This window comes from Coregonus clupeaformis, unplaced genomic scaffold (assembly GCF_020615455.1).
Source record: "Coregonus clupeaformis isolate EN_2021a unplaced genomic scaffold, ASM2061545v1 scaf0315, whole genome shotgun sequence".
NCBI lineage: Eukaryota > Metazoa > Chordata > Actinopteri > Salmoniformes > Salmonidae > Coregonus > Coregonus clupeaformis.
The window spans coordinates 337,501-361,292 of NW_025533770.1; the positions used below are offsets into that span (position 1 = coordinate 337,501).

General features: G+C 43.5%; 1 protein-coding gene across 1 annotated transcript in view; it reads left to right on the forward strand.

Annotated features, from left to right (window-relative positions):
* LOC123484433 (CD209 antigen-like) overlaps nt 1–21,581 on the forward strand; it is a 30,720-nt gene extending 9,139 nt beyond the window's left edge. The window contains exons 5-7 of the mRNA XM_045214794.1: nt 18,877–18,917; nt 20,400–20,594; nt 21,503–21,581. Coding sequence (XP_045070729.1) covers nt 18,877–18,917; nt 20,400–20,594; nt 21,503–21,581 — 315 coding nt within the window. The remainder of the gene's footprint in view (nt 1–18,876; nt 18,918–20,399; nt 20,595–21,502) is intronic.
* The last annotated feature ends 2,211 nt before the right edge of the window (nt 21,582–23,792 follow it).

Consider the following 23,792-nt stretch of genomic DNA (forward strand, 5'->3'; position numbering starts at 1 on the left):
AGACCAGTTACTGAGGGAGAGAGACCAGTTACTGAGGGAGAGAGACCAGTTACTGAGGGAGAGAGACCAGTTACTGAGGGAGAGAGACCAGTTACATGAGGGACGGAGACCAGCTACTGAGGGAGAGAGACCAGCTACTGAGGGAGAGAGACCAGTTACATGAGGGACAGAGACCAGTTACTGAGGGACAGAGACCAGTTACTGAGGGAGAGATACCAGTTACTGAGGGGGAGAGACCAGTTACTGAGGGAGAGAGACCAGTTACTGAGGGAGAGAGACAAGATACTGAGGGAGAGAGACCAGTTGCTGAGGGAGAGAGACCATTTCCTGAGGGAGAGAGACCAGCTACTGATGGAGAGAGATCAGTTACTGAGGGAGAGAGACCAGTTACTGAGGGACAGAGACCAGTTACTGAGGGAGAGAGACCAGTTACTGAGGGAGAGAGACCAGTTACTGAGGGGGAGAGACCAGTTACTGAGGGGGAGAGACCAGTTACTGAGGGAGAGAGACCAGTTACTGAGGGGGAGAGACCAGTTACTGAGGGAGAGAGACCAGTTACTGAGGGAGAGAGACCAGTTACTGAGGGAGAGAGACCATTTACTGAGGGAGAGAGGGTCAGGGTCAGTGTTCTGACCAATGAGAAGGTAGAGCTGGAGAAGAGGCTCTCTGAGTGTGGAAAGTAGTCAACTCAGTCACTAGGACTGACTCCCTCTTCTCTATCCTTCCTTCTCCTGAAGTGTGCACTTGAAGTGTGCACTTAGACACTTAGGTCACATTTCCCACACACACTTCTCAATAACTCTTCACACTGATGCCTATATGGCCATTGAGCGCAAGCCATCACATGACTTCCTTATGAACGATGCCACTAACAGTATAACCTTACAGAGTATAACTTCCTGCTACAAGTTGATTGGACCCTTAAAACATTCTATCAACTGTAGTGGACCACAGACAGAGACAAAAGGTACCTGGTGGAGAAGCACATTAGACCAACTTCTCAACTACTTGTCAGTACAGTTAGAATCATACAGTAGATATTACCATTAGGAGTCAGTTTGAAAGGTAATCATACAGTAGATATTACCATTAGGAGTCAGTTAGAAAGGTAATCATACAGTAGATATTACCATTAGGAGCCAGTTAGAAAGGTAATCATTCAGTAGATATTACCATTAGGAGTCAGTTAGAAAGGTAATCATTCAGTAGATATTACCATTAGGAGTCAGTTTGAAAGGTAATCATATAGTAGATATTACCATTAGGAGTCAGTTAGAAATATAATCATACAGTAGATATTACCATTAGGAGTCAGTTAGAAAGGTAATCATACAGTAGATATTACCATTAGGAGTCAGTTAGAAAGGTAATCATACAGTAGATATTACCATTAGGAGTCAGTTAGAAAGGTAATCATACAGTAGATATTACCATTAGGAGTCAGTTAGAAAGGTAATCATACAGTAGATATTACCATTAGGAGTCAGTTAGAAAGGTAATCATACAGTAGATATTACCATTAGGAGTCAGTTAGAAAGGTAATCATTCAGTAGATATTACTATTAGGAGTCAGTTAGAAAGGTAATCATATTACCATTAGGAGTCAGTTAGAAAGGTAATCATACAGTAGATATTACCATTAGGAGTCAGTTAGAAAGGTAATCATACAGTAGATATTACCATTAGGAGTCAGTTAGAAAGGTAATCATACAGTAGATATTACCATTAGGAGTCAGTTAGAAAGGTAATCATACAGAGTCAGTTAGAAAGGTAATCATACAGTAACTAAGAAAGCTCTCTATCACAGAGATTGAAGCACCTCTGTGATAAAATGCAATCACTGGGCCTCAGGCAGATTGCACACACACATGCACGTGTTACACCCCTGAAAAAGGGGAGAAATAATCACGAAAGTGATGCAGTTGTTTCCTCATTGAAACTTTAGTATAATGATTTTACAAAAATACCACATTTTACAGAACAACAGATCTACAGGAACCAGAGTTTTGTAGGGTACAAAGCTTATTCAAGTCACAACAGCATAAACTGTAATTCACTAAAACATATACAAATGTTTCAATATAACTGTCAAACACAAAGTAGCTTTAGCTCAGTAACCCATAACTACATTTATCAACCATGTCAACAAAGTATTCAAACGCATTATACAAATAACCCCAAATATATTATTAACAACGCACATGTTCATTCACAATTAGCATAAAATGGCAGCTACTCTCAGTACGAAGCTATTTCGCTGCAACCAAGCAGATTTACTCACACACGTACCTAATAACTCTCTTCAACTTAACTCTAACTTACTCAAGATGTTACTAACACATACCTTAAACTCTCTTGACATGTTAGCAAGTTATTACATTTAAATTCACTCGTTTTATATCAATAACGTACCTGAAAAAGGGGAGAAATAATCACGAAAGTGATGCAGTTGTTTCCTCATTGAAACTTTAGTATATAATGAGGAAAAAGACCGCGATTTCCCCAGGAAGTTGGGTGGAGACCAGAGCAATCGATCTCAGGCTCATAGATTAAGAGCATTTAGTAGATCACAGATTAACACTTTTACCCTTAAATTAGGCACCACAAAATAAAGTAGTCAATATAACATTTACACATTCCTCTTACAATATTAACCCTTTGACTCTTGACGGATTTTAAACACATTTATGAATTTTATCAATCTCTATGAACTAGTACTGGATGCATGATCTTTTTAACCTTAGATATTTTATGATCCTTACATACCATGAACTTACTAATACTTTTTAGTGTATAACAGGCTATGAATATGTCCTTTAACCTGTCACACACGCACACGCACACAAACACACTTACACAAACACTTGACTAAAACACTGAAAAATGCTAACTGATAGCAAGTCAATTATGCAAATAGATGTACGCTTTAAGTGTATTTAGAGTTATTAAAGAGGCAATCTGCTGTTCAACCTAAACAAAGCGGTCAACCAGCCACTGATTTGGTAACAGGCTGAGGAATGGGCTGGAGAAATGTAACCACTCTTAAATTCATAGACAGAGCTATGGATGCAACAAATTATCATCCATCAGATCAACATGATATGTTTAACCATGTTTTGAGGCTATACATACAGTGTTTGTTTACAATATCGTTGTTTACAAACAATGGAGTAAAAAAGCATATATTTTGGGTTCTGATGGGGTACGACTGTTGAACTAACTAAGCTCATGAGGCATTTATAAGTTATCATCGTCACGAACCGGCTCAAAGTTCGTAACAAAAAGGGAGACAACGTGGAGACAAGGAATACCAAAATATATATTTATTAACTAAAGTAAACTAGGTACAATTAACAATGGTGCATGTAATCAGTAATGTAAGTGAGTGCATATTAATGCAAGGTGTTGAAAGGTGCCAAAGCAAACAACCAAAAAGCCACAAAAATACCACAACAAAAATCAATAAAGGTGTCTGCATGGAGAGAGTTCCCCCAATGAATGTGGAAGAGGTCCATTTATCCTGGGACACACCCGGGCCCAGGTGTTTCCCATGTAGCTGACGACCCTCCCAACTCCGCCCACCGGCATCCTAATAAGGAAACAAGAGCAAAGAGAGAGAATACGGCAGACAGAGTGGGAGGGTCGTCACATCATCATTAAGAATGGATTGGCTCCTATTGTGGCTGATGATGTCACACCCACACCCTCTCATACATGTGTGTGTGTGTTTGTGTGTGTGAACGTGCATGTAATTGTGTGTGGGTATGTGTGTGTGTGCGTGCGTGCATGTGCACACCTGTGTGTGTGTGGATGTGTGTGTGTGTTCTTACATCAGTGTGTATCTCCTCAGGACCTGAGGATTCAGGGAGAAGACTCTACAGGATGGGTGCTGTGAGCTTTGGGATGCTGTGTGTTCTACAAGTCACTCTCAACATCTCCCAGAGACTAGTCTGTGAGTGTATTGTTATCTAATCATTACACTATATCAGACTTTCACAACAAGGTCCTATATTCAGATGTTATCTGTGTACATTAGGTAAGTTCATCCTCTGTTACAGACCAGTTACAACAACCTGACTGAAGAGAGAGGCCATCTTCAGGCAAAGCTTTTTGTGATAGGTGATTAACTGGAAGTAAAATCAACAGTAATTATATATCAATGGGTTTGTGAGTATAAAGATACTGGCTAAATTTCTCAATGTGTTAACCTTTGCTCTTCAACAGAGCAGTATTGTCAAGATGAATGGAGATACTTTGATTCCAGTTTCTACTTCCTCCCCGCTGAGAAGAAAACCTGGGCTTCCTCCATCCTTCCACCATTTTAAAGTAGTCAAAGTAGTCAACTGGGTGGGTTTTCCTATGGGGTTGTAGCCTCCATGGCGCTACCCATACTGTCACAGACACTATAATGGTACAGATATAAAGATGAGTCCTCTATCTATCTCTATGGCTCTAGTCTCCCGAGTGGCGCAGTGGTCTAAGGCATCGCAGTGCTAGCTGTGACACTAGAGATCGTTGGTGGAGCATGGTGTTTGCAATGTCAGGGTTGTGGGTTCGATTCCCACGGGGGGCCAGTATGAAATTATTTTATGCACTCACTAACTGTAAGTCGCTCTGGATAAGAGCGTCTGCTAAATGACGTAAATGTAAATGTAAGGTTACAGTAATAGAAGGAAGAAACTGAGCTTGTAGAAAACAGCCAGTAGGGGGAGACAAACACTTATAAAAGTAGGTATTATACCCAACATGAGGGACCTTTCTGACCAGCATCCCGTTGACAAGAAGATTATAGACAACACCTAAAACTGACCCTTACCTTGACCCTAACCTTAACCTAATTTGAACTAATTCAGAAACTGAACAGATTATATACAGTGACTTTATATCATAAAAGTTTAAGTTTAAATACTGCTGAATTTGTACATTTGCCCACTGACAAAGGTCTACAATCTTGTCGCTGACATCCTTGGAGAGCTCTTTGGTCTTGGCCATGGTGGAGAGTTTGGAATCTGATTGATTGATTGCTTCTGTGGACAGGTGTTTTTTATACAGGTAACAAGGTGAGATTAGGAGCACTCCCTTTAAGAGTGTGCTCCTAATCTCAGCTCGTTACCTGTATAAAAGACACCTGGGAGCCAGAAATCTTTCTGATTGAGAGGGGGTCAAATACTTATTTCCCTCATTAAAATGCAAATCAATTTATAACATTTTTGACATGCGTTTTTCTGAATTTTGTTGTTGTTATTCTGTCTCTCACTGTTCAAATAAACCTATCATTAAATCATATCATTATGGACTGATCATGTCTTTGTCAGTGGGCATACATACAAAATCAGCAGGGGATCAAATACTTTTTTCCCTCACTGTAAATGTATGATTAAATAAAATGATGTTCTTGAAGTTTAAATTGAAGCCTTTTTCTTTACAGATTTCCTGTTGTAGCTGTAGTGACCTTATATCCATGGATGAAAAGTGGTCTGTGTTTTTAGGACAGATGCAGTACACCTGGCCTACATAGAATGTGAATAATGACATTAAGGGTATGTCTCAAACGGCACCCTATTCCCTGTATAGTGCACTACTTTTGACCAGTGCCATCACTATTTAGGAAATAGGGGGCCATTTGGGACACAATAAGTTTAGGGAAGTTATTGCTGGAGCACCTATTGTATTGTAATTTCAGTTGATTTCAGCATGCGTTGCTGTGCCAACTCATATTTAGCCAAACCGCTGACTTCCTTTAATAACAGCTTCCTGTCAGCCTGCCTGTCAGTGGTTGGTGGTTATTAGCAGACCTGGGCCACGTACACCATAGCAAAATGTTTTACAACGGCAAATGAAAACATGTTATTCTTATTGGACAGGTACAGTTAGTCCCTCCCTGTTTCAGTTTGCTTTCTTCCATTTCGTGCCTAATGAATATGACCCAAATACTTTAGCTGTGCTTGGTTGAGCTTGCCTGACTTAATGGAACCCATAGAATAGTCCCAAACGCTCTAAGTATTTGACAGATTTCCAATAGTTTTTAAACCCAGGTCTGGTTATTCATTATTTGTTAAAGCATCCAGAGACATTGTTAAGATGTATACATCCAATATGTTAATCAGTGAAATAGAGCAGTAAGAGACCATATAAGAGTGTGCCTGGTGTATGTATTTGTATTTATATTTATTATGGATCCCCTTTAGTTCCTGCCAAGGCAGCAGCTACTCTTCCTGGGGTCCAGCTAAATTAAGGCAGTTATAAAATGTTCAAAACATTACAATAAATTCACAACAGATTTCACAACACATGAAGTGTGTCTTCAGGCCCCTGCTCTACTACCACATATCTACAACACAAAATCCATGTGTACGTGTGTAGAGTGCATATGTCATCGTGTATGTGTCTGTGCCTATGTTTGTGTTGCTTCACAGTATGTGGGTGGAACTTCCCCCAGTAGACCAGGAAGTTACTCAGGAATCAGATAAAATCTGAAAAGAAGAAGAAAGTGTCCCAACTATAACCAGCCATGACATTTCGTTCCCCACCTACAACAGGGTCAAAAGCAGTCAGCTTCGGACTAAGACACTCAGTACTGGGACCCACCCTGTGTGCACGTTTAGGTTTTGCTCTAGCATCTCAGCTGATTCAAATAATCAAGTTGATGATGAGTTGCTTATTTGAATCAGCTGTGTAGTGCTAGGGCAAAAACCTAAACGTTCACTAAGGGAAACCCTGCTTTAAGGCACTGTAGCTATAGTCAATAAACATTGTTGAACATGTCTGAGGTCATCTATGCCACGCCAGATATGACCAAGAAGGTTTGACAGAGGTGAGATGGAGGAGAGGATTGTGGATATCTACATCAGTGCTGACACCCTGGGGGAACGGTGACATCATCACCACGTCACATCTGCAGAAAGGCCAGCTACATGACAGTTACAACACCCTTACTGAGAAAAGAGACCAACTACAGACTAGCTAAGATAACCTGACTGAAGAGAGAGACCAGCTATAGACCAGTTACAACAACCTGACTAAGAGAGAGACCAGCTACAGACCAGTTACAACAACCTGACTAAGAGAGCCACAGACCAGTACACACCTGACTAAAGAGAGAGACCAGCTACATACAAGCTACAACAACTTGACTAAAGAGAGAGAGTCCAGCTAAAGAGGGAGAGAGATCATTTTGAAGGTTGGATCATTAACAGTGGAAGCCGTTCCGTTTCACATAATTGAACTAGTTTTGGGATGGTGATGGGGATGTTGGTGCCATCTATTGCTCTGTTCATATCTTGGGGGTATGATATTTGTGAGTCTGTAACTTTAATACACATATAAGTGAATTTGTCCCAATACTTTTGGTCCCCTAAAATGGGGGGACTATGTACAAAAACTGCTGTCAATTCTAAACAGTTCACTCGATATGGATGAAAAAACCCTAAAATGAACGCTGACAGTCTGCACTAACCTCATAGTCATTGTATCATGTCAAATTCAAAGTGCTGGAGTACAGAGCCAAAACAACCAAAAATGTGTCACTGTTCATATACTTTGAGCTCACTGTATATATATTTATCTTTCTCAAAAACATGAGAGTTTATCGTCAATCTCAAGAAGAGAGTCAGGATTGGTCTGATTGACAGAGAGACAGAAGGGACCTGGAAATGGGTGGATGGAACAACACTAACCACAGAGTAAGAGAAAACTACTCTGACAACAAGGCTCCAATTTTCAGTTCATTCAACCTTTATCTATACAGGTTACTGTCATTGATGGTAGCAGTCAACAAAGTTGAATTTAAGCTGAAACGTTTCTGTATATTATTTAGGATTGTGATGTTCTAACTGTGATATCTGACGGTTTTACGGGACCCTGTAGGTACTGGTATTAACCATGATATCTGACTGTTTTTAACCCTGTAGGTACTGGTATTAACCATGATATCTGACTGTTTTTAACCCTGTAGGTACTGGTATTAACCATGATATCTGACTGTTTTTAACTCTGTAGGTACTGGTATTAAACATGATATTTACATTTACATTTTATTCATTTAGCAGACGCTCTTATCCAGAGCGACTTACAGTTAGTGAGTGCATACATTTTCCTACTGGCCCCCCGTGGAAATCGAACCCACAACCCTGGCATTGCAAGCGCCATGCTCTACCAACTGAGCTACACAATACCCCATAATGTCAAAGTGGAATTATGTTTTTAGAAATGTTTACCAATGAATTAAAAATGAAAAGCTGAAATGTCTTGAGTCAATAAGTATTCAACCCCTTGTTATAGCAAGCCTAAATAAGTTCAAGAGTAAACATTTGCTTAATAAGTCACAATAAGTTGCATGTACTCACTGTGTGCAATAAGTGTTTAACATGATTTTTGAATTACAACCTCATCTCTGTACCCCACACATACAATTTTATGTAAGCTCCCTCAGGCAGAGTGAATTTCAAACACAGATTCAACCAAAAAGACGGGTGATTTTCCAATGCCTCGCAAAGAAGGGCACCTATTGGTAGATAGATTTTGTATATCCCTTTGATCATGGTGAAGTTATTAATTACACTTTGGATGGCATATCAATACATCCAGTCACTAGAAACATAGAGGAGTCCTTCCGAACTCAGTTGAGGAAGGAAACCGCTCAGGAATTTCACCATGAGGCCAATGGTGATTTTAAAACAGTTACTGAGTTCAATGGCTGTGATAGGAGAAAACTGAGGATGGATCAACAACATTGTTGATAGTTACGCCACAATACTAACCTAATTGACAGAGTGAAAAGGAGGAAGCCTGTACAGCATAAAAATATTCTAAAACATGCATCCTGTTTGCAACAAGGCACTAAAGTAATACTGCAGAAAAGGTGGCAAAGCAATTACATTTTTGTCCTGAATACAAAGTGTTATGTTTGGGGCAAATCCAATACAACACATTACTGAGTACCACTCTCCATATTTTAAAGCATAGTGGTGGCTGCATCATGTTATGGGTGTGCTTGTAATCATTAAGGACTGGGGAGTTTTTCAGGATAAAAAAGAAAACAGAATGGAGCTAAGCGTAGGCAAAATCCTAAAGGAAAACCTGGTTGTCTGCTTTCCACCAGACACTGGGAGATGAATTCACCTTTCAGCAGGACAATACCCTAAAACACAAGGCCAAATCTACACTGGAGTTGCTTACCAAGACACTGAATGTTGAGTGGGCGAGTTACAGTTTTGACTTAAATCTACTTGACAATCTATGGTAAGACCTGAACATGGTTGTCTAGCAATGATCAACAACCAATTTGACAGAGCTTGAAGAATTTTGAAAAGAATAAATGGGCAAATGTTGCACAATCCAGGTGTGGAAAGCTCTTAGAGACTTACCCAGAAAGACTCACAGCTGTAATCGCTGCCAAAGGTGCTTCTACAAAGTATTGACTCAGGGGTGTGAATACTTATGTTAATTAAATATTTCATTTCCAATAAATTTGCAAAAATGTCTAAAAACATGTTTTCACTTGATATGATATCTGACTGTTTTTAACCCTGTAGGTATCGGTATTAACCATGATATCTGATGGTTTTTAACCCTGTAGGTACTGGTATAAACCACAGCCTGATAATGGTGGTGGCCATGCAAAATATGGTGAGGAGGACTGTGTTGAGATACTCAAAGATCAGAGTCTTCTGAAGGCATGGAATGACTTGTCTTGTGACAGGAAACTCAACTGGATTTGTGAGAAAGTGGTTTAACATCACCATGACAACATACTGTAACACATACAGTAGCCCTCACAACTCTCTCTCTCTCTCCCGCTCTCTCTCTCAAACCGACACTTACAAACATGCACAGAAGTGTAGATGCACGCACATACACACGCACCTATTGTTTTATTTGTTTGTATCATATTAATACAATTGCTAATTATTGTAGCTTCCTGTATACCAGTAGTTTTTTCCTCAGATTGTAGCTTCCTGTATACCAGTAGTTGTTTGACAAATCAACATTACATTAGTACATTTGACTTTGGGCACACTGCATGCGGTGCATTTCATCATTTCCAGTTGAAACATGTTAATCTTAGTATCTACCGATATTTTTTTTTAACGGTTTGTCAATCTAAGTAACATAATAAATCAATTCCCATCAAAATCTGTCAGTTTAAGATGGAGATATATGGGTTGTTTGCATGGCCTGCGTCTCAATCGACCACATCCGCCGATATCGCCCCTCCTCATCTGCAGTGGAAGGTGGCTGAGCTAAAGCGGTGTTTGTCAGACCATGAGACATACCAAAAATCGGTCTTCTCACAAAAATGTCTGTAGGGTCCGAAGCGGTTTGGCCTACAAACTAACATGACCACTTTGTGGAAAGGGGAGATACAATGTCCTACAATGTCCTAGCAGGTCCACCAGCTTCCTGATTGAATGTGATTGAATACTTAGAACAGTTTCACTTGCAGTTGATCACTGATAGAGATCAGAACAGTACTGAGAGGACATACACACACAAGCACGTATGCACGCACGGAGACACGCACACACACACAAACATATTTAAAGTTCCCCTTTAAAACTTCTGATTAAGATGCAGACATAGTTTTCCACAGTTTCTGTCCCCTTCACCGTGGAAACGCAGATTCACTTCTTCCTTCCCTGCCAGCATCTCCATGGTGACTGGGAGCGGCGCGGGCAACGGTACGGTGAGCCTCATGACACCCGCCAATACCCCATCAGGAACGCATGTGAGAGAGAGAGAGAGAGAGAGAGAGAGAGAGAGAGAGAGAGAGAGAGAGAGAGAGAGAGAGAGAGAGAGAGAGAGAGAGAGAGAGAGAGAGAGAGAGAGAGAGAGAGAGAGAGAGAGAGAGAGAGAGAGAGAGAGAGAGAGAGAGAGATTCATATGCTTATGAAATAAGGTAAATTATTAATACTCACACATAATTGACTTTATCTTTCACAACAACAGCAATTACTCACTGAATTAAACAGGGACATTGATAGTGTCTGGATTAGTCTGACTGACAGAGAGAAAGAGGGGACCTTGAAAGGGGTGGACAATACATCACTGACCACAATGTGAGAGATAACAATTTGGCCGTAGGACTCTAACCAGTTCAACAACATCTGGCTATAATTTATAATGTTGTGTTTACCACAGTGTCTGACTGTCTGGTTCTCTGTGTTGTTTTCCCTCTAGGTACTGGGGGAGAAACCAGCCTGATAATGGTGATGGTCCTATAATACACATAGGAGAGGAGGACTGTGCTCAGAATAATTATGGGCATCCTGACCCTGTAAATACATGGAATGACGTAGGATGTAGACATGAATGTAACTGGATTTGTGAAAGATTGATTTAACAATAGCTCATTATGGACAGTAGCAAGTTTTTAAAAATAAAGTAGCTTTTTGGTCTTATTATACTGTTAGGCATAAGACTAGCAGTGTGTTAGGGTTAGGTTTACTATCAGATTTTAAGAAGATAAATGATAAAAATAGGCAGGGTTTGTGACTTTGCAATTTGGCCAGATAGTGACAACAGAGAAATAATGGTATTACAGACTTGTCTATGGGCTTTTTCTCAACTCATCAGGAGAGGAGAGAGGAGGAGAAGAGATAGGAGGAGAGGAGAGAGGAGGAGAGGAGAGAGGAATCAAAGAACCACAAATTTAGATGAGGAAGAAGAATTAAGAGAATGACAGAAAGAAAATCAGAATAGTTATGTTAAGATTTAATAAAGCGTGTGTAGACATACCTCACTGGGAACACACTGGTTCAATCAACGTTGTATACACTTCATTTCAATAAAATTACCTTGAACAAATGTGGAATAGACATTGAATTGACGTCTCTGCCCAGTGGGACTTTGATCTGTGATTTGCCATAGTCTTACACAGTGATCATTTTCAAGGCTCTGAAAGTAAAGTATTAAAGAAACATTGACCCAGCAGGTGTACCAGCTTCCTGATTGAATGTGATTGGATGTGACCTGAACACAACAGAGGGTAGAACTGTACTAAGAGGAAACAAACGCACCGAAGGCAGCCACATGTGCAGGCATGTATGCCGGCACCCACACACTCATACAATCAGAGACACACAACACAGAAACACACGTTTTAACTTCCCCTTTTAAACCTCTGATAATAACGCAGATATACATTTCCTAACTCTTCACACTGATGTCACACACATAAAATGACCCTATATTGCCATCGGTGGCTGGCTACAGAGTACAAGCCATTATGTGAATTCCTTATGAAAGATGCCACAAACAGGGCTTGCAAAGTATAACTTCCTGCTTGATGTTGATTGGACACATTCTATCAAATGTAGTGCACCACAGACAGAGATCAGAGAGGTACCTGGTGGAGAAGCACATCAGACCAACTACTTAACTACTTGTCAGTACAGTTAGAATCATACAGTAGATATTACCATTAGGAGTCAGTTAGAAAGGTAATCATACAGTAGATATTACCATTAGGAGTCAGTTAGAAAGTGTCAGGGCCGTGTAGAAATGGTGTGGTGTGGAATCAGGTGCAGAAGCAGATTGATAGTCCAATAATCTTTACTGGAAAGTGCGAGGCAATAATCCAAAAACAGCCAGAGGCAAAACGCACACAGGCGTAAAATACAAGCACGCATAAACAGACGCGCAAAACTATTCTCAACCGAGAAGTAAGCAATACAGTAGAGGCGTACCAAACACAGGTACGAAATGACACCTAACACGAAACAATTACACACAACACTACACTAACAACAAGGAAACTAAATAGGGTGCTTAATTAGACATAACACAAGACAGGTGTGGCTAACAGACAAAACTAGTCAAACAGAAAACATAGAGCGGTGGCAGCTAGTACTCCGGAGACGACGACCGGCGAAACCTGCCCGAACAAGGAGGAGGAGCTGCCTCGGCCGAAACCGTGACAGTACCCCCCCCTTGACGCGCGGCTCCAGCCGTGCGCCGACTCCGGCCTCGGGGACGCCCAGGAGGGCGCGGCGCCGGGCGCGTAGGATGACCACGATGGAATTCGGTCATCAGGGACGGATCCAGAATATCCCTCCTCGGCACCCAGCACCGCTCCTCCGGACCGTACCCCTCCCACTCCACGAGATATTGGAGACCCCCCCATCCGGCGTCTGGAATCCAGGATGGTCCGAACAGTGTACGCCGGAGCCCCCTCGATCTCCAACGGGGGCGGAGGAGTCTCCTCAATCTCGAAGTCCTGGAGTGGACCAGCTACCACCGGCCTGAGGAGAGACACATGGAATGAGGGGTTAATATTCTTGTAATCAATAGGTAGTTCTAACCTGTAACACACCTCATTCAATCTCCTCAGGACTTTAAAAGGCCCCACAAACCGCCGACCCAGCTTCCGGCAGGGCAGGCGGAGGGGTAGGTTTCTGGTTGAGAGCCAGACTCGATCTCCAGGTGCGTACACTGGCCCCTCACTGCGGCGTAGGTCGGCGCTCGTCTTTTGTCGACGTATGGCACGCTGCAGATGGACATGAGCAGCGTTCCACGTCTCCTCCGAGCGCCCTACCCACTCATCCACAGCGGGGGCCTCGATCTGGCTCTCATGCCACGGTGCCAGAACCGGCTGATACCCTAAGACACACTGAAAAGGGGTTAGTCTAGTGGAGGAGTGGCGGAGAGAGTTCTGTGCCATCTCGGCCCAGGGCACATATCTCGCCCACTCCTCCGGCCGGTCCTGACAATATGACCTCAGAAACCTACCCACATCCTGGTTGACTCTTTCGACCTGCCCATTGCTCTCCGGGTGGTAACCCGAGGTAAGGCTCACCGAGACCCCCAAACGTTCCATAAATGCTCTCCAGACTCTGGAGGTAAACTGGGGGCCTCGATCAGACACTATATCCTCGGGTACCCCGTAATGCCGGAAGACGTGAGTAAATAGAGCCTCAGCGGTCTGTAGGGCAGTAGGAAGACCCGGCATGGGAAGGAGACGACAGGCCTTAGAGAACCGATCCACAACGACCAGGATGGTGGTATTCCCCTGAGAGGAGGGAAGATCGGTAACAAAATCCACCGATAGATGAGACCAGGGTCGCTGTGGAACGGGCAGGGGCTGTAATTTACCCCTGGGCAAATGTCTGGGTGCCTTACACTGGGCACATATTGAGCAGGAGGAGACATAAACCCTCACATCCCTGGCTAATGTTGGCCACCAGTACTTCATACTAAGGCAGTGCACCGTCCGGCCAATACCCGGATGTCCAGAGGAGGGCGACGTGTGAGCCCAATAAATCAATCGATCCCGGACCTCGAGCGGGACGTACGTCCGACCCACCGGACACTGTGGAGGACTAGGGTCGGAATGTAACGCCCGCTCGATCTCTGCATCGACCTCCCACACCACCGGTGCCACCAGACACGACTCCGGTAGTATGGGAATGGACTCCACGCACCTCTCCTCCGCGTCATACCGGCGGGACAGAGCATCTGCCTTCCCGTTCTGGGACCCAGGGATGTAAGTGATCTTAAACACAAACCGGGCGAGAAACATAGTCCATCGAGCCTGGCGAGGATTTAGTCTCCTAGCGGCCCAAATATATTCCAGGTTACGGTGATCGGTCAGAATAAGGAAAGGGTGCTGAGCCCCCTCAAGCCAATGCCTCCACACCTTTAGGGCCTGGACTACGGCTAACAGCTCCCTGTCCACTACGTCATAATTCCGCTCCGCCGGACTGAGCTTCTTAGAATAAAAAGCACAGGGGCGGAGCTTAGGTGGTGTACCCGAGCGTTGAGATAGAACGGCCCCAATACCGGCCTCGGACGCGTCTACCTCAACTTGAAACGGTAAAGTGGGATCCGGGTGCGCCAACACCGGAGCCGAGGTAAACAGGTCCTTCAGTCTCCCAAAAGCCCTGTCCGCCTCAGCCGACCACTGTAAGCGCACCGGACCCCCCTTCAGAAGAGACGTAATGGGAGCTGCCACCTGTCCAAAACCCCGGATAAACCTCCGGTAGTAATTCGCAAAACCCAAAAACCGCTGCACCTCTTTAACCGTCGTTGGGGTTTGCCAATTACGCACGGCGGACACTCGGTCCACCTCCATTCTCACCCCTGACGCAGACAACTGGTAACCCAAAAAGGAAACTGACTCCTGGAAGAACAGGCATTTCTCAGCCTTGACATACAGGTCATGCTCCAACAGTCTCCTCAATACCCTGCGCACCAGGGCTACATGCTCGGCCCGAGTAGGGCTGTACACCAGAATATCATCGATGTACACCACCACTCCCTGCGCCTGCATGTCCCGGAAAATTTCATCTACAAACGATTGGAAGACTGATGGAGCATTCATTAACCCATATGGCATGACGAGATACTCGTAATGGCCGGAGGTAGTACTAAATGCTGTCTTCCACTCATCGCCCTCCCTAATGCGCACCAAATTATATGCGCTCCTGAGGTCCAATTTTGTGAAGAACCGTGCCCCGTGGAATGACTCCGTCATAGTCCCAATCAGCGGAAGTGGATAACTGTATTTAACAGTCACCTGATTGAGACCGCGGTAGTCAATACACGGACGCAGACCTCCATCCTTCTTCTTCACAAAAAAGAAGCTCGAGGACGCGGGAGAAGTAGAGGTCCGTATGTATCCCTGTCTCAGAGACTCGGCAATGTAAGTTTCCATTGCCCTTTTCTCCTCCTGTGACAAAGGATACACATGGCTCCGCGGAAGCGCGGCTCCTGTCTGGAGGTTTATCGCACAATCCCCCTGTCTATGAGGTGGCAATCGTGCCGCTCGGGTTTTACTAAACACGAGTGCCAAATCCTCATACTCAGGAGGAATGTGCAGTGCGGACATCTGGTTCGGACTTTCCACCGAGGTCGCCCCTACGGAAACACCCAGACATAACCCCTCACACTGAGCAGACCACCCTTTAAGAGCCTTCTCTCGCCACGAAATAGTAGGATCATGGGTAGTCAACCAGGGAAGCCCCAGTACCACCGGATACGCAGGAGAGTCAATCAGATAGAGTTGAATCATCTCCTCATGACCCCCTGCGTCATCATCCTAAGTGGCGCTGTGAGCTCCCCAATCCACCCAGATCCTAACGGACGACTATCTAAGGCATGTACGGGGAAAGGCTTATCGACTGGAAGGAGGGGAATCCCTAACTTAACACAGAATTTACGATCTATAAAATTCCCAGCTGCGCCTGAATCGACTAGCGCCTTATGCTGGGAACGAGGTGCAACCTGTGGAAAACAAACAGGTAATGTAAAGTGGACGACAGAAAGCTCTGGGTAAGTAGGGCGCCTACTCACCTGGGAGAACTCCCCACTGTATGGCCTGCCATCTCCCTCCTCAGGGAACCCTCCCCAGCACCTAGCCGCGGTGTGCCCTCCGCGGCCACACTTGGTGCAGGAGACTGCTCCCCTCGGGTTCCTTCCTCTTTTCGTTCTAGCGCCAGCCCCTCCGAGCTCCATCGGACTCGGCTCGGAGGTGCTGGAGGGTGGAATGGGAGGCCCCCATCTGGGACGCCCGCGGGTCGTGAGTAGGTTGTCCAGACGAATAGCCATGTCCACAAGCTGGTCAAAAGTTAAAGTAGCGTCCCTACACGCTAACTCCCTGCGGACGTCCTCCCTAAGGCTACACCTAAAATGGTCTATGAGGGCCCTCTCATTCCACCCCGCGTCAGCCGCTAGAGTCCGGAACTCCAGTGCGAATTCTTGAGCGCTCCTCATCCCCTGTCGGAGGTGGAATAGACGTTCCCCCGCCGCTCTTCCCTCTGGTGGATGGTCAAAGACCGCACGAAAGCGGCGGGAGAACTCCGCATAGGTGACTGTGGCGGAGTCTATTCCCCTCCATTCGGCGTTGGCCCACTCCAACGCCTTGCCGGTGAGACAGGAGATGAGGGCGGAAACGCTCTCGTATCCCGAGGGCGCCGGGTGTATAGTGGCCAGGTAGAGCTCCACTTGCAAAAGGAAACCCTGACACCCGGTAGCGGAGCCGTCGTACGCCCTCGGGAGCGAGAGCCGAATCCCACTGGGTTCCGGTGGATGAGTAGGCAGGTTCTCTGGTGGTGATGGAGCGACCGGTGGGGCTGTGGGAACACCGCTGATCTCCCAGCGCCGAAGAGTGTCCATGACGCCCTCCAACGCGTGCCCGATCCGATTGATGCGATGTTCCTGTCCCTGGAGACGGTCCTCCACGCTGTCGACTTGTGCTCCTGCTGATTCCATCGAAGGGGTGTGTAATTCTGTCAGGGCCGTGTAGAAATGGTGTGGTGTGGAATCAGGTGCAGAAGCAGATTGATAGTCCAATAATCTTTACTGGAAAGTGCGAGGCAATAATCCAAAAACAGCCAGAGGCAAAACGCACACAGGCGTAAAATACAAGCGCGCATAAACAGGCGCGCAAAACTCTTCTCAACCGAGAAGTAAGCAATACAGTAGAGGCGTACCAAACACAGGTACGAAATGACACCTAACACGAAACAATTACACACAACACTACACTAACAACAAGGAAACTAAATAGGGTGCTTAATTAGACATAACACAAGACAGGTGTGGCTAACAGACAAAACTAGTCAAACAGAAAACATAGAGCGGTGGCAGCTAGTACTCCGGAGACGACGACCGGCGAAACCTGCCCGAACAAGGAGGAGGAGCTGCCTCGGCCGAAACCGTGACAGAAAGGTAATCATACAGTAGATATTACCATTAGGAGTCAGTTAGAAAGGTAATCATACAGTCAGTTCAGATGGATGTCTACATCAACAACCAGGTAACTGAAGAAAATGAGAACAGAGCAACGAGGAGAGTGAAGACTGAGACCCATCGCTCAGGTAACAACTATATCACACACACACACATTGACAAAGACTAACACAACCACTTGACACAAAAGCACTGAAAAATGCTGATAGCAAGTCTTAGTGGAAACATTTTTTAAATAGGATTTTACCTTTAAAAATATGTACAGTACCAGTCGAAAGTTTAGACACACCTACTAATTCAAGGGTTTTTCTTTATTTTACAATTTTTTACATTGTAGAATAAAAGTTAAGACATCAAAACTATTAAATAACACATATGGAATCATGTAGTATCAAAAAAAGTGTTAAACAAATCAAACATATTTTATATTTGAGGTTCTTCAAATAGCCACCCTTTGCCTTGATGACAACTTTGCAAACGCTTGGCATTCTCTCAACCAGCTTCATGAGGTAGTCACCTGGAATGCATTTCAATTAACAGGTGTGCCTTCTTAAAAGTTAATTTTTGAAGGGCTCTTTGTTTTCATGTACAAGATATTCTTTCTCCACCTTTTGGGACCTTGTCACAACAAAACTGATTGGCTCAAACGCATTAAGAAGGAAAGAAATTCCACAAATTAACTTTTAAGAAGGCACACTTGTTAATTGAAATGCATTCCAGGTGACTATGTCATGATGCTGGTTGAGAGAATGCCAAGAGTGGGACTGACCATCCATTAGTTCAAAATTGTTGTTTTAAACATGTTTTGAGGCTACACAGTGTTTGTTTACAATTACAATGGAGTAAAAAAAAAAACATCAGCTTTTTCATGACAGTTGAACTAAGCTCATGAGGCATTTATAAATTATAATCATTAAGAATCTATGGGTATATATAAAATATTTATGTAGCAACTGCAGATTCACCCTTTAATGTAATGACGTGCTTCTAACATGTTATACTGATACAGTAACTTCCTCTAAAGCAGCTGTGAGAAACAGTCCTCTCATTGCTGATTATGTCACACCCTCAAGTGTGTGCCCGTTTGTGTGTGCTTGCGTGTGTGGGGGTATGTGTGTGTACGTGGTTGCTTGCTTGCTTAAATACGTGAGTGTATGTGTGTTCTCACATCACTGTGTATCTCCTCAGGACCTGAGGATTCAGGGAGAAGACTCTACAGGATGGGTGCTGTGAGCTTTGGGATGCTGTGTGTTCTACAAGTCACTCTCAACATCTCCCTGAGACTAGTCTGTGAGTGTATTGTTTTCTAATCATTACACTATATCAGACTTTCACAACAAGGTCCCAAATGCAGATAACCCACTGGGTACAGATGTCAATTCAATGTCTATTCCACGTTGGTTCAATATCATTTCATTGAAATGATGTCGAAACAACGTTATTTCAACCAGTGGGGAGTGTTGTTATCTGTGTAACTAAGTTCCTCGAGGTCGAAGGAATTGTCCGCTGAGCTCCGAGACAGGATTGTGTCGAGGCAAAGATCTGGGGAAGTGTACCAAAAAGATTTCTACAGCATTGAAGGTCCCCAAGAACAAAGTGGCCTCCATCATTCTTAAATGGAAGAAGTTTGGAACCACCAAGACTCTTCCTAGAGCTGGCAGCCCGTCCAAACTTAGCAATAGGGGGAGAAGGGCCTTGGTCATGGAGGTGACCAAGAACCCGATGGTCACTCTGACAGAACTCCAGAGTTCCTCTGTGGAGATGGGATAACCTTCCTGAAGGACAACCTTCTCTGCAGCACTCCACCAACCAGGCCTTTATGGTAGAGTGGCCAGACGGAAGCCACTCCTCAGTAAAAGGCACATGACAGCCCGCTTGGAGTTTGCCAAAAGGCACCTAAAGGATGCTCAGATCATGAGAAACAAGACTCTCTGGTCTGATGAAACCAAGATTGAACTCCTTGACCTGAATGCCAAGTGTCACGTCTGGAGGATACCAGGCACCATCCCAACGGTGAAGCATGGTGGTGGCAGCATCATGCTGTGGGGATGTTTTTCAGCAACAGGGACTGGGAGACTAGTCAGGATCGAGGGAAAGATGAACGGAGAAAAGTACAGAGAGATCATTGATGAAAAAACCTGCTCCAGAGAGTGCTCAGGACCACAGACTGGGGTGAAGGTTCACCTTCCAACAGAACAACAACCCTTATGTAAATGTGATATTTCCGTTTTAGATTTTTTATAAATATGTTAAAATTTATAAAAAAGCAAAAACTGCTTTTTCATTATGGGATATTGTGTGTAGATTTCTAAAATAGTGAAGGAGTCTAAATACTTTCCGAATGCACTATTATGTATCAATCCTTTCCAGATAACAGATGCATCAAAGACTGAAGAGAAGCATTTTTCTCTTTATAAAACCAATTCAGATGCAGAGAGAGACCAGCTACATACCAGATACAACAACCTGACTGTAGAGAGAGACCAGCTACAGACCAGATACAACAACCTTGCTGAAGAGAGAGACCAGCTACAGACCAGAAACAACACCCTGACTAAAGAGAGAGACAGGCTTCAGAATTTAATTTTTGGTCAGTGAGCTGGTTATCATATTTTCCTTTATTATTAAGTCAATTTGTTCATTGAGATCTAGTCCAGTGAATCATGGAAAATAAAATATAATGTTTATTGTTTTGTATCATATTGTATCAGTGTTGTGATGTGTCATCAAACAGAGAAACCCTGTTGTTTTGATGGATGGAGGAAGTTTGACTGCAGTTGTTACTTCCTCTCTACTGAGGAGAAAACCTGGGAGGAGAGTAGACAGTACTGTCTGAAGAGAGGAGCAGACCTGGTGATAATAAACAGCAGAGAGGAACAGGTGAGAGAGAGAGAGAGAGGGGGGGTGTAGATATGGGTGTGCAGGGGGTAGATATGATCAAACAGTGAGCTCCAAAAGTATTGGGACGGTGACAAATGTTTTGTTGTTTTGGCTCTGTACTCCAGCAGTTTGGATTTGAAGTGATACAATGACTATGAGGTTAAAGTGCAGACTGACAGCTTTCATTTTAGGGTAATTTCAACAAATATCGGGTGAACCGTTTAGAAATAAAAGTACTTTTTGTACCTAGTCCCCCATTTTATTGGGACAAATTCACATATGTCTACTTAAGTTACAGACTCACATATATCACACCCCCAAGATTCGCTAACCTCTCACCATTACAGTAACAGGAGAGGTTAGCGTGTCTTGGGGGTATGATATTTGTTCATCTTTACCTTTCTCACTCATCATTATTCACAGTTCATTCAGCACTTTCCGTAATCATTAAGTGTTTAGAAACATATTCTACTCTTATTTACAATAAAAGTGACTCCAGAATGACACAACACATTATTTACCATTAATTTCAATTAGTCACAAAATATTCTGAAAAACAACCAAAACAAACAGCAAATGCATCCAACAAGTTTGTAGAGTCAAAAGCTTGATGTGGTCATTGCGTGCTAAGAATATGGGACCAAATACTAAACTTTGACTACTTTAATACACATATAATTGAATTTGTCACAATACTTTTGGTCCACTAAAATGGGGGGACTATGTAAACAAAGGGCTGTCATTTCTAAATGGTTCACCTGATGTGGATGAAAATACTGAAAGCTGTCAGCCTGCACCTTAACCTCATAGTCATTTTATCATTTGCTGGAGTACAGAGCCAAAACAAACAAAAATGTGTCAATATTTTTGGAGCTCACTGTATATATATTTATCTTTCTCAACAACAGGAGTTTCTCTTCAATCTCAACAAGAGAGTCTGGATTGGTCTGACTGACAGACAGAGAGAGGGGACCTGGAAATGGGTGGATGGAACAACACTGACCACAGAGTAAGAGATGATAACTACTGTGACAATAAGGATCCAATATTCAGTTCATTCAACCTTTATCTATATAGGTTATTGACATTGATGGCAGAAGTCAACAAAATTGAATTTGAGCTGAAACGTTTTTGTATAATATTTAGGATTGTGATGTTCTAACTGTGACATCTGACTATTTTTAACCCTGTAGGTACTGGTATTAACCATGATATCTGATGTTGTTTAACCCTGTAGGTACTGGTATTAACCATGATATCTGACTGTTTTTAACCCTGTAGGTACTGGTATTAACCATGAAATCTGATGGTTTTTACCTTGTAGGTACTGGTATTAACCATGATATCTGACTGTATTTAACCCTATAGGTACTGGTATTAACCATGATATCTGACTGTTTTTAACCCTGTAGGTACTGGTATTAACCATGATATCTGACTGTTATTAACTCTGTAGGTACTGGTATTGTCAAGTTGTGCGTGATTTCTGGCTGACCACAGCTCTGCCCAAACTTGAAAACGGCTTTATCCTTGATGAACGCAAAGGACAACTCAAAACTGTTCACTTTATGATTTTTTATTGTCATAAAGATGGAACAGAATAGGTTGATAACCTTCAAACCACACAAACAAAAACCATGGATTAGTTACAAATAACTCTCAATTCCACTTTCTCAAAAATAAGCATAAACTAATGTTACTGAATCCTCAAACCTAACCAAACAATCATTTCATCATTTAGATTAACCTAGGATCATTGCAAGTTAATAATTAAATATCAATATCATAATTAAACATTTAACAATACACATGATTATAGTAACGTTACTGTCAAGTACTACGTTTACATAATGAAGTCTTCACTATTTAATTTACTTAATAATTGTATTGTATGTTACAACCAAACAAAAGGGCATATAGAAGCATGAATTCACAACACATTCTGTCCTACCAGTTGCGTCTTTGGATGATCAGGAGCTGTGGTCATTGGTATCTCTTCTCAGGAATGAGTGAGAGCCAAGTAAGCTTTTACCAAACATTTCGATGCCATGCACATGCACTGCTTGTGGGTGCGCAGGTTAATATGGTCCCCAGAGCACTTCCTGGTGGTTGGTTTCAACAGCTCCGGTTGCATGGTTGCCCCCTGCAGGTTGGGAGTGCTTTGAGCACCCTGGGTGGATTTAGGCTTGAGTGCTCGGTATAGCTTGTAGTCAGGAATTGACACAACACCTCCCACTTGACCTCCTGGTTCTTCAACCCAAGGAGGTCACACAGAACTGTGATGTGTTGGATTCAGTTACTCTATCTTTGATCCTGTTGCTGCTGCTCTTCAACTGGAAGCAAGACAACTATCCGTCTGACATCCCTGTGAAGAACTGTTGCTGGTATCTTTATTGAATGTTTTTCCATCTTTTTAGTGGGCTTCACAGTTGCGACTGGGTAGCTGGGGAAGGATCGGAGATATACATCTCTCACAATTCCCTTCTTGTCCGTGTTAACGTCAATAACTCTGGCAAGCTTGTACTGACCTCTCAAGGCGTTCTGGTCGGCCAGCCAGACGACATCTCCAATTGCCACATTCCTGTGAGCGGTGTGCCACTTGGTCCGGACAAACAGGTTTGGTCCGGCTAACTGACTCCATTTCCTCCAGAATCGGTCAACTTCTGTTTGGATGGTTCTTAATCTCTTGTAGGAGTAACCTTCAAAGTCAAAGGTCCCTGGATCTCCTCTGGGTCCGGTTCGTCCGAGTAGAAGTGAATTTGGGCTAATGTATTCTACACAGTCCTCTCTGCTCTGAGTCCTGGCATCAATAGGCCGCTCATTGGCAAGGTTGGAAGCCATATAAAGGAAAGTCTGAAATTCACCCCATGTGAGGACTCCATTACCTCCCAGATTGTGTAAAGCCCGCTTCACAGTTCGGACAGCGGCTTCAGCAGCTCCGTTTCTGTGAGGTGAGTCTGCTGGATGGATCCTCCAGCTCCATTCTGTGCCATGCTTGGAAACGTCGTTTTCAAGCTTCGACTTCTCCAGCCGGTCCAGAAACATGTAGAGTTCTTTGAGGGCAGGTCTGGCTCCGACAAAGTTTTTTCCAGGATCCGACCACAATTTCCTTGGATGCCCTCTCAGTGCCGTAAATCTTTGGTAGGCTAACAGGAAGCCTTCAGCTGACTGGTCGCTGACAAGGTCTGTGTGCATAGCTCTTGACACCATGCAGCAAAATACAA